The sequence below is a fragment of the Panulirus ornatus genome, chromosome 9, assembly GCF_036320965.1.
Source record: "Panulirus ornatus isolate Po-2019 chromosome 9, ASM3632096v1, whole genome shotgun sequence".
Classification (NCBI taxonomy): Eukaryota; Metazoa; Arthropoda; class Malacostraca; order Decapoda; family Palinuridae; genus Panulirus; species Panulirus ornatus.
This window is the reverse complement of record NC_092232.1, coordinates 35,829,694-35,841,855: the sequence shown is the minus strand read 5'-3', so window position 1 is coordinate 35,841,855 and position 12,162 is coordinate 35,829,694. Positions and strand designations below refer to the sequence as shown.

At 40.2% G+C, this 12,162-nt stretch overlaps 1 protein-coding gene across 2 annotated transcripts in view; it reads left to right on the top strand.

Moving 5' to 3' along the window:
* The window catches only part of LOC139750339 (methylthioribose-1-phosphate isomerase), a 155,246-nt gene extending 143,315 nt beyond the window's left edge, over positions 1 to 11,931 (top strand). For both annotated transcript variants that reach the window (XM_071665020.1, XM_071665019.1), the window contains exon 6: positions 11,009 to 11,931. In XM_071665020.1, coding sequence (XP_071521121.1) covers positions 11,009 to 11,136 — 128 coding nt within the window. In that variant the 3' untranslated portion in view covers positions 11,137 to 11,931. The remainder of the gene's footprint in view (positions 1 to 11,008) is intronic.
* The last annotated feature ends 231 nt before the right edge of the window (positions 11,932 to 12,162 follow it).

Sequence of the window (12,162 nt, the reverse complement as noted above, 5' to 3'; positions counted from 1 at the left end):
CTTTTCATGCCCAGGTGCATATGCACCAATAATCGCCCATCTCTCTCCATCCACTTTGAGTTTTACCCATATCAATCTAGAGTTTACTTTCTTATACTCTTATCACATACTCCCACCACTCCTGTTTCAGGAGTATTACTACTCCTTCCCTTGCTTTTGTCCTCTCACTAACCCCTGACTTTACTCCCAAGACATTCCCAAACCATTCTTCCCCTTTATCCTTGATCTTCGTTTCACTAAGAGCCAAAACATCCAGGTTCCTTTCCTCAAATGTACTACCATTGTCTCCTTTTTCACATCTTGGTTACATCCACACACATTTAGACACCCCAATCTGAGCCTTCAAGGAGGATGAGCACTCCCCACGTGCCTCGTTCTTCTGTTTCCCCTTTTAGAAAGCTGAAATACAAGGAGGGGAGGTTTCTAGTCCCCGCCTCCATCCCCTTTAGTCACCTTCTACGACATGTGAGGAATGCATGGGAAGTATTCTTTCTCCCCTATCCCCAGTGATATTTAGATATATATTATAAACATCTAGGTTACTTTCCTCAAACATACTACTAGCTCTCCTTTTTTCTCATCCCATGCATTAGACACCCCAATCTTAGCCTTCGAAGAGGATGAGCACTCCCTGCATGACTCCTTCTGTTTCCCTTTTTAGAAAGTTGAAATACAAGAAGGGGTGGGTTTCTAGCCCCCCCCCCCCTCCCGTCCCCTATAGTCACCTTGTACGTCACGCGGGAAATGCGTGGGAAGTATTCTTTCTCACCTATCACCAGGGATAAGAAATGAAGCTTAAAGGTAAAGGGGAAGAGTGGTTTGGGAATGTCTTGGGAGTAAAGTCAGGGGTTGGTGAGAGGACAAGAGCAAAGGAAGTAGTAGCACTACTTCTGAAGCAGGAGTTATGGGATGGAAAGAGATGGGTGATTGTTGGTGCCTATGCACCTGGTTGGAAGAAGAAAGATCATGAGAGGCAAGTGTTTTGGGAGCAGCTGAGTGAATGTAATAACAGCTTTGATGCATGAGACTGGGTTATAGTGATGGATTATTTGAATGCAAAGGTGAGTTATGTAGCAGTTGGGGGTATAATTGGTGTACATAGGGTGTTCATTGTTGCAAATGGAAATGGTGAAGAGCTTGTAAATTTGTGTGCTGAAAAAGGACTGGTGATTGGGAATACTTGGTTTGAAAAAGAGAGATATACATAAGTATACATATATAAGTAGGAGAGATGGCAAGAGAGCGTTATTGGATTACGTGTAAATTGATAGGCGTGTGAAAGAGAGACTTTTGGATGTTAATGTGCTGAGAGGTGCAAAGGAGGGATGTCTGATCATTATCTTCTGGAGGTGAAGGTGAAGATTTGTAGAGGTTTTCAGAATAGAAGAGAGAATGTTGGGGTGAAGAGAGTGGTGAGAGTAAGTGAGCTTGGAAAGGAGACTTTTGTGAGGAAGTACCAGGAGAGATTGAGTGCATAATGGAAAAAAGTGAGAGCAAATGACGTAAGGGGTTTGGGGGAGGAATGGGATGTATTTAGGGAAGCAGTGATGGCTTGCGCAAAAGATGCCTATGGCATGAGAAAGGTGGGAAGATTAGAAAGGGTAGTGAGTGGTGGGATGAAGAAGTAAGATTATTAGTAAAACAGAAGAGAGAGGCATTTGGACAATTTTTGCAGGGAAAGAGTGCAAATGACTGGGAGATTTATAAAAGAAAGAGGCAGGAGGTCAAGAGAAAGGTGCAAGAATTGAAAAAGAGGGCAAATAAGAGTTAGGATGAGTGAGTATCGTTAAATTTTGGGGAGGATAAAAAGATGTTTTGGAAGGAGGTAAATAAAGTGCGTAAGACAAGAGAACAAATGGGAACATCGGAGAAGGGGGATTAACGGGGAGGTAATAACAAGTAATGGTGAAGTGAGGAGGAGATGGAGTGATTATTTTGAAGGTTTGTTGAATGAAACTGTTTGATGGTAGAGTGGCAGATATAGGGTGCTTTGGTCAAGGTGGTGTGTGAAGTGAGAGGGGTCAGGGAGAATGGTTTCATAAACAAAGAAGAGGTAGTGAAAGCTTTGCCGAAGATGAAAGCCGACAAGGCAGTGGATTTGGATGGTATTGCAGTAGAACCTATTAAAAAGGGGTGACTGTGTTGTTGACTGGTTGGTGAGAATATTTAATGTATGTATGGTTCATGGTGAAGTGCCTGAGGATTAGCGGAATGCATACATAGCACCATTGTATAAAGGCACAGAGGATAAAGGTGAGTGTTCAAATTACAGAGGTATAAGTTTGTTGAGTATTCCTTGGAACTTATATGGGAGGGTATTGATTGAGAGGGTGAATGGGTAGAGTAGTGTGGTTTCAGAAGTTGTAGAGGATGTGTGGATCAGGTGTTTGCTTTGAAGAATGTATGTGAGAAATACTTTGAAAAACAAATGGATTTGTATGTAGCATTTATGGATCTGGAGAAGGCATATGATAGAGTGGATGGAGATGCTCTGTGGAAGGTATTAAGAGTATATGGTGTGGGAGGTAAGGTGCTAGAAGCAGTGAAAAGTTTTTATTGAGAATGTAAGGCATGTGTAAGAGGAAAGTGATTGATTCTCAGTGAATGTTGGTTTGCGGCAGGGGTGCATGATCTCTCCATGGCTGTTTAATTTGTTTATGGATGGAGTGGTTAGGGAGGTGACTGCAAAAGTTTTAGAGAGAGGGGCAAGTAAGCAGCCTGTTGTGGATGAGAGGGCTTCGGAAATGAGTCAGTTGTTGTTCGCTGATGATACAGCGCTGGTGGCTGATTAGGGTGAGAAACTGCAAAAGCTGGTGACTAAGTTTGGTAAAGTGTGTGAAAGAAGAAAGCTGAGAGTGTGTGTGAATAAGAGGAAGGTTATTAGGTTCAGTAGGGTTGAGGGAGAAGTAAATTGGGAGGTAATTTTGAATGGAGAAAAACTGGAGGAAGGTGTGTGAATAAGAGGAAGGTTATTAGGTTCAGTAGGGTTGAGGGAGAAGTAAATTGGGAGGTAATTTTGAATGGAGAAAAACTGGAGGAAGAGAAGTATTTTAGATATCTGGGAGTGGATTTAGCAGCAGATGGAACCATGGAAGCAGAAGTGAGTCACAGTGTGGGGGAGGGGGCAAAGGTTCTGGGAGCGTTGAAGAATGTGTGGAAGGCGAGAACGTTATCTTGGAAAGCAACAGTGGGTATATTTGAAGGAATAGTGGTTCCAACAATGTTATCTGGTTGTGAGGCATGGGCTATAGATAGAGATAGGGTTGTGTGGAGGAGGATGGATGTGTTGGAAATGAAATGTTTGAGGACAGTATGTGGTGTGAGGTGGTTTGATCGAGTAAGGAATGAAAAGGTAAGAGAGATGTGTGGTGATAGAAAGAGTGTGGTTGAGAGAGCAGAAGAGGGTGTATTGAAATGGTTTGGTCACATGGAGGGAATGAGTGAGGAAAGATTGACCAAGAGAATATATGTGTCAAAGGTGGAGGGAACGGGGACAAGTGGGAGACCAAATTGGAGGTGGAAGTATGGAGTGAAAAAGATTTTGAGCAATCGGGGCCTGAACATACAGGAGAATGAAAGGCATGCAAGGAATATAGTGAATTGGAATGATGTGGTATACCAGGGTAGAAGTGCTGTCAATGGATTGAACCAAGCCATTTGAAGCATCTGGGGTAAACCATGGAAAGTTGTGTGGGGCCTAGATGTGGAGAGGGAGCTGTGGTTTCACTGCATTACGCATAACAGCTAGAGACTTTATTGCTGTCTCCCGTGTTAGCGAGGTAGCGCATGGAGACATACGAGAGAATGGCCCAACCCACCCACATACACATGTATATACATAAACGCTCACACGCGCACATACACATACCTATACATTTCAACGTATATGTACATATACATACATAGACATATACTTATATACACGTGTACATATTCATACATGCTGTGTTCATCCATCCCTGCCGCCACCCGGCCACACATGAACTGACACCCCCCCTCCCCCCATGTGCATGCGAGGTAGCGCTAGGAAAAGACAAAAAAGTCCACATTCGTTCACACTCAGTCTCTAGCTGTCTTTGTGTAATGCACTGAAACCATAGCTCCCTTTGCACATCCAGGCCCCACAAAACTTTCCATAGTTTACCCCAGACACTTCACATGCTCTGGTTCAATCCATTGACAGCACGTCAACCCCGGTATACCACATTGTTCCATTTCACTCTATTCCTTGCACGCCTTTCACCCTCCTATATGTTCAGGCCCCGATCGCTCAAAATCTTTTTCACTCCATCCTCCCACCTTCAGTTTGTCTCCCACTTCTCCTTGTTCCCTCCACCTCTGACACATATATCCTCTTTGTCAATGTTTCCTCACTCATTCTCTCCATGTGCCCAAACCATTTCAAAACACCCTCTTCTACTCTCTCAACCATGCTCTTTTTATTTCCACACATCTCTCTTACCCTTACATTACTTACTCGATCAAACCACCTCACACCACACATTGTCCTCAAACATCTCATTTCCAGCACATCCACCCTCCTGCGCACAACTCTATCCATAGCCCACGCCTCGCAACCATACAACATTGTTGGAACCACTATTCCTTCAAACATACTCATTTTTGCTTTCCGAGATAATGTTCTCGACTTCCACACATTCTTCAAGGCTCCCAGAATTTTCGCCCCCTCCCCCACCCTATGATTCACTTCCGCTTCCATGGTTCCATCCGCTGCCAGATCCACTCCCAGATATCTAAAACACTTTACTTCCTCCAGTTTTTCTCCATTCAAACTTCCCTCCCAGTTGACTTGTCCCTCAACCCTACTGTACCTAATAACCTTGCTCTTATTCACATTTACTCTTAACTTTCTTCTTTCACACACTTTACCAAACTCAGTCACCAGCTTCTGCAGTTTCTCACATGAATCAGCCACCAGCGCTGTATCATCAGCGAACAACAACTGACTCACTTCCCAAGCTCTCTCATCCACAACAGACTTCATACTTGCCCATCTTTCCAAAACTCTTGCATTCACCTCCCTAACAACCCCATCCATAAACAAATTAAACAACCATGGAGACATCACACACCCCTGCTGCAAACCTACATTCACTGAGAACCAATCACTTTCCTCTCTTCCTACACGTACCCATGCCTTACATCCTCGATAAAAACTTTTCACTGCTTCTAACAACTTGCCTCCCACACCATACATTCTTAATACCTTCCACAGAGCATCTCTATCAACTCTATCATATGCCTTCTCCAGATCCATAAATGGTAAGGTTATTTAATGTATGTATGACTCATGGTGAGGTGCCTGAGGATTGGCGGAATGCGTGCATAGTGCCATTGTACAAAGGCAAAGGGGATAAGAGTGAGTGCTCAAATTACAGAGGTATAAGTTTGTTGAGTATTCCTGGTAAATTGTATTGGGGGGTATTGATTGAGAGGGTGAAGGCATGTACAGAGCATCAGATTGGGGAAGAGCAGTGTGGTTTCAGAAGTGGTAGAGGATGTGTGGATCAGGTGTTTGCTTTGAAGAATGTATGTGAGAAATACTTAGAAAAGCAAATGGATTTGTATGTAGCATTTATGGATCTGGAGAAGGCATAAAAGGGGAGGGAGCGGGGGGCTGGAAATCCTCCCCTCTCGTTTTTTTTTTTTTTTTTTTTTTTTTTTAATTTTCCAAAAGAAGGAACAGATGGGGCCAGGTGAGGATATTCAAAAAAAGGCCCAGTCCTCTGTTCCTAACGCTACCTCGCTAACGTGGGAAATGGCGAGTAGTTTAAAAGAAAAGAAATACATATATATATATATAATATATATATATATATATATATATATATATATATATATATATATATATATATATATATTATCCCTGGGGATAGGGGAGAAAGAATACTTCCCACGTATTCCCTGCGTGTCGTAGAAGGCGACTAAAAGGGGAGGGAGCGGGTGGCTGGAAATCCTCCCCTCTCGTTTTTTTTTTTTAATTTTCCAAAAGAAGGAACAGAGAATGGGGCCAGGTGAGGGTATTCCCTCAAAGGCCCAGTCCTCTGTTCTTAACGCTACCTCGCTATCACGGGAAATGGCGAATAGTATGAAAGAAAAAAAATATATATATATATATATATATATCTTTTCTTTCTTTCAAACTACTCGCCATTTCCCGCGGTAGCAAGGTAGCGTTAAGAACAGAGGACTGGGCCTCTGAGGGAATATCCTCACCTGGCCTCCTTCTCTGTTCCTTCTTTTGGAAGATGAGAAAAAAAAGACAAGAGGGGAGGATTTCCAGCCCCCCCGCTCCCTCCCCTTTTAGTCGCCTTCTACGACACGCAGGGAATACGTGGGAAGTATTCTTTCTCCCCTATCCCCAGGGATAGTATATATATATATATATATATATATATATATATATATATATATATATATATATATATATATATATATATATATATGGGAGGATGTAAGATTATGGGGAATCCTTTATAGTTGCTCTTGATATATCTAAAGCTTTTGACATGGTGTGGCACCATTGTCTCATCTCTAACCTACCTTTTTTTTGGCTTCCCTCACTCACTTTCTTCCTTCATATCAGTCATCCTCTTTGGACGATTTATCTCCATGGTTGTTGATGAATCAGCCTCTTCCTCTTTCTCCATCAAAAGCAGTGTCCTTCAAGGGTCTCTCTTGTCTCGTACACTTTTCTCCTTTTTTATTGATCTCCTTTCTTCCACAAGTAATTGAATGCATTCATATGCTGGTGAATCAGAATTGCATTCCTCTACATCTTTCAACTGTGCTCATTCTTCTCTCACTCAATCTGCTTCTCGTTACAGCACAACTTCCTCTGTAAACTCAGTCTTGGACAAGATATCTCAGTGGGGTAGACAACATCTCATTAAGTTTATGCCTCCAAGACCCAGTTTCTCTATTGAAAATTCTTCGCAACTTTCCTCTCTCCTTTGACAGTTCTTTGATTCCATCTCTTAACTTAGTGAGTATACTTAGCATTACTGTGACATCTACTCTATCTTGGAAACCCCATATTGTGGAAATTGCTAAGTCTGCCTTTAGGAAACTGGGAGTCCTGTTTAGGTTTTGAAATTAGTTTTCTTTCAAACAGTTGATTTGTTTATACAAAGGATTGAACTATCCTTAGATGAAATATTGCTCTCATTTCTAGGGTGGTTCTAGCTCTGCATCCTTACTTGACAGAGTTGATTCGAAAGCAGTCTGACTTATGACTCTCTCAGGCTAACTTTAAACTTGACCCACTTGTGCTGTGCTGCAATGTTGGATCACTTTCCCTCTTCTATAGGTATTACTTTGCTTTTTTCCCCCAAGAGCTGACTACTTGTTTGGTTCCACCTTTTGCTAGACCACATAGTACATACATGGCAAGGTGATGCATCATATGATTACTCTGTGGCTGTAGGCAATTCAAGAGTGGGCCGTTTTGATAACTGTTTCTTGCCCTACTCCTCAAAGCTATGGAACTCTTTACCCTCTCATATCTTTTCCAATAACTATGACCTGACACATTTTAGATGACAAGGTTTTTTTTAGTTCCTCCAAGATTCATAAATACTTTCCCTTGTCTCTTCCATTTAACTGACCTAATCTGTATTTCAACTGCTGAACTTCATGTGGACATCTGTCCATGGCTAGAGCCTCCGACATAAAAGAAAAAGTATTAAGTATTTCTCTTGTCATAGCCATATGATTTAGAGGAAGAGTTTACTTGAGCTTTGAAGTTTTTATTGTATTATAGTAGAACAGGCAAAATTAAAATGGGAAAGTTAAAATAAGAACAATTGATAGGAATCTTTTGATAAGTAGAAAATGTTGATTACTGAGCTAGGAAGGTGGGGTTAAAAGAAGGGAATAATTAACACCCTCCTGCTGTGTGATGTTTATATTTGTTGTTTCAGTTTTTAGTCTCATCCAATTTGCACCTGAAGCAACTATTACATCACTCAAAAAAAGTATATTCACCTAATTTCAACTAATTTTGATATGAATCCTGCTCTTTTATGGTAATTGAACTCTTTTGAGATGTATTGCATCCCTACTTAGTCACTGCACTTCATAAGGGGATCACTTACCTCCCTGTAACCATGCCAGAAGGTGCTATGCATTACCTCTTTAGAAATTTTCTGTAGTCCCTTTCACACACTTTCACTATTATCCATATGTAAAACTGTATATAAAATGTGTTTTGGTGTAGTTTATATTTCACTAGTTCAATAATTTAACTATCATTTGTGTATGGATTGCTGCTGTGTCTCAAGAAATTTCCCTCTGTACATATGATAAACATCTCATCCCTGTGTTAAAGTGATGTAAAGGGTTGTTATATGAGTGTTTGTGGTTTTGTTTCAGGATATTAGCCTCTTATAATGCACCACATTTGTTCAACTCGGTTACAGTGCCCTACTACGTATGTGCATTTGGCCAGTATCTGGTCATTGCTTTAGATTATGAAGATCTGGATGATGCCATAGCACAGTGTGAATCCAACTCTGAGTATGATATTGACAACTCTGAATCTTGAGGCAGTGACTTTATGCCCAGGTCCATATTGCGAGTACTCTGAATCTCAGGGCAGTGACTGTACGCCCAGGTCCATATTGCAAGTTTCTGGTCACTCTGCCCAGTGGCTGGGGGATACTGCAGGGCAGACAAGCAGCACCCTGCAACATGACTTTCCCCCAGCTTCCTCTTTCCCAGCCATGCCCATTTGGTGCACTGCACTTACAACAGGTGCAGCCATCTACTCCTCCCCAGACCCTGCTACCCACCCTACTGCACCCTATGCAACTCCCTGAAGCATTTGACATCTCACCATAAAGTAAGATCATTATGATACTGCAAAGATTACAATGTATACCTGCAGTAAGTAGTAATAACCTTATACTGCGTAGGGATGAATTTTTTTTCTAAAATTACTTTACAGCCAAACTGTAAATACTAGCAAAATTCTAAAATGCCATAACATAGATACTCATACTAACTAATGTTCTCACCTTTTTCCATTCTGTACACAGTCTCTCCTGATACTTCTTCACACAGGTCTCCTTCCCAAGCTCACTTACTCTCACCACCTTCTTCACCCCAACATTCACTCTTCTTTTCTTCTGACGGAGTTTGGTAAAGTGTGTGGAAGAAGAAAGTTAAGAGTAAATGTGAATAAGAGCAAGGTTATTAGGTACAGTAGGGTTGAGGGTCAAGTCAATTGGGAGGTGAGTTTGAATGGAGAAAAACTGGAGGAAGTGAAGTGTTTTAGATATCTGGGAGTGGATCTGTCAGCGGATGGAACCATGGAAGCGGAAGTGGATCATAGGGTGGGGGAGGGGGCGAAAATTTTGGGAGCCTTGAAAAATGTGTGGAAGTCGAGAACATTATCCCGGAAAGCAAAAATGGGTATGTTTGAAGGAATAGTAGTTCCAACAATGTTGTATGGTTGCGAGGCGTGGGCTATGGATAGAGTTGTGCGCAGGAGGATGGATGTGCTGGAAATGAGATGTTTGAGGACAATGGGTGGTGTGAGGTGGTTTGATCGAGTAAGTAACGTAAGGGTAAGAGAGATGTGTGGAAATAAAAAGAGCGTGGTTGAGAGAGCAGAAGAGGGTGTTTTGAAATGGTTTGGGCACATGGAGAGAATGAGTGAGGAAAGATTGACCAAGAGGATATATGTGTCGGAGGTGGAGGGAACGAGGAGAAGAGGGAGACCAAATTGGAGGTGGAAAGATGGAGTGAAAAGGATTTTGTGTGATCGGGGCCTGAACATGCAGGAGGGTGAAAGGAGGGCAAGGAATAGAGTGAATTGGAGCGATGTGGTATACAGGGGTTGACGTGCTGTCAGTGGATTGAATCAAGGCATGTGAAGCGTCCGGGGTAAACCAAGGAAAGCTGTGTAGGTATGTATATTTGCGTGTGTGGACATGTGTATGTACATGTGTATGGGGGGGGTTGGGCCATTTCTTTCGTCTGTTTCCTTGCGCTACCTCGCAAACGCGGGAGACAGCGACAAAGTATAAAAAAAAAAAAAAAAAAAAAACTAACTAATGTGATAATAAACAGATGAAACAAATTTAAAAGTAATGGGAAAAATTAAAAAGGAAATGATTAATAATGGAAACGTTTCTTGATATTCCTTTTTTTCAGTTTATCAGCCTTAGTACTTTTCATGTCCAATTAGCAGTTCAACCAATCTAAAGCTTACAAATGTCCATTTTTTTTTTTTATATACATAACACTCATTATACTTGGATTTTTGTTAGCAAAAGCACAAGTTGATTGCATTGAAAACTAACATGCATGTTTTCATAGTGTCAAAAGAAATTTATCTTTTTCCTGTTTTTGTGAAACAGCAACCAATTTTGCATATTATGTCGTTGATTTCTTATGAAGAAAATGAGTTGTTTGCCAAAAAATATATCCAAAGAAAAAATAGATACAGCATGGCTCCTTGCAAGGTCACAACCAACCCCATGCATGGGATGTGAGAATATCATTAGTGAAGCGGTGCATGAGGGTGTTTAGGGGCCTGAAATCAAGCATGTTCTGCTTGTCCTGGAACTTATCATGCACAAATGAGAGTCACTCTATATTTTCTAAAACTGGTGACAAAAAATAGATATACACTAGACCTGTGCATACTGGGGGTAGGGTTTACTTGAGACCTCAAACAGTGATAATATTCCTCTGAGGCTTTTGTAAGATATACACATTGTCTTATTTTTCTAGTGTATATTTACAGCTTTCTGAAAGTAAAGTACTAACATACAGAATTATACCTTAGCAAAACTCCTACATGATTAGGTTAAGCTACAGCTCTTTTGCTTTTCTTCCAGTTGTCATCCCTCTTCATTAGCAGTAATTCTATTCAGATTTTGAATGCTCTCAGTAGGTTAAGAATATCATGTCATGTATATGATGTAAAAGTTCATCTTCACCTTGTTCATTTCATCTAAGTTCTGAATACATCTTTCAGGAATATCATGCTGGAACCCAGCATTTGATGTCACCCCAGCAGAACTAATCACAGGTGGCATTGTTACTGAATTAGGGGTCTTCAAGCCTGCAGAGCTGTATGATAGATTGAGAGCCCAAAAATTATAGATGGCAATTGCTTAAGGAATCCATTTTATTGGTGTTTGTTTTAGGATTTTAGGATATGATTCAGCTTTTTTATTCTTACCATATTTGTGGGATTAAACCTTTCTGAAATGTTCCAAGAATTTTAGTACAAATCACTTACTTCAGAGGTTATTAATGTATTCAGAATGCCATACCTTTTCTTTCTTTTTTTTTTTCTAAGGCAAAAGAATAAGTTGAGTCAGGGTGATTAGATTGAAAAGAAATTTAGCAACCCATATGATTGGAAATTTACTTAAGGTATGCTGCTGAAAGTATGTTTGGAACTGTGATTCTTGCCCCAATCAGAAAGCTGTTGTCTCATTCATCTTGAAGACTCCATTGATATGATTAATAGAGATGATGCAATTCATTCCCTTAACACTTTTATTGGATGAAACAGACAAGCAACATGTTATGCATCTGGAAAATGTATATTTTCAGTGATATCTTGGTTATATTAGTCTTTATGGTAATTTTAAAGAGTTTAAATACAGAATTATATTCAAGGTAGTATGTCAAACTTTATATTTTAACAGATGAACAGTTATTGCACTTATGTATGTAGTTATAATAGTTTTTCATGTAATTTTAAACTTTATACACAGAAATATATTCAGAGTAGTATTTCAAATCTCATATTTCAACAGGTTAACAGTTATTGCATTTAATGTATGTATCAGACATATACCTTGTATGCACTGAATTTATAACACTTTGGTGTACTTTATTTACCCATCATGGACATGTAGTTATAAATAAATTAAAAGTTTTGTTCAAGTGTTTATGATTTAGGAATATTTTAGATATAAAGATGAAGGGGTTTAGAAAGATTAGAAAGAAATGGGCAGAACATGGAAGGTCAAAATGACAGAGACCAAGGAAACTATAAGACATCAAGCAGGAAATGAAGAAGGTGAATATTGATGTCATGGGTCAGTTGGAATTTTTTTTTCTTTCTTTCTTTTTTTAATAATCATAATAATAGATACTAGCAGATTTAGGCCCTTA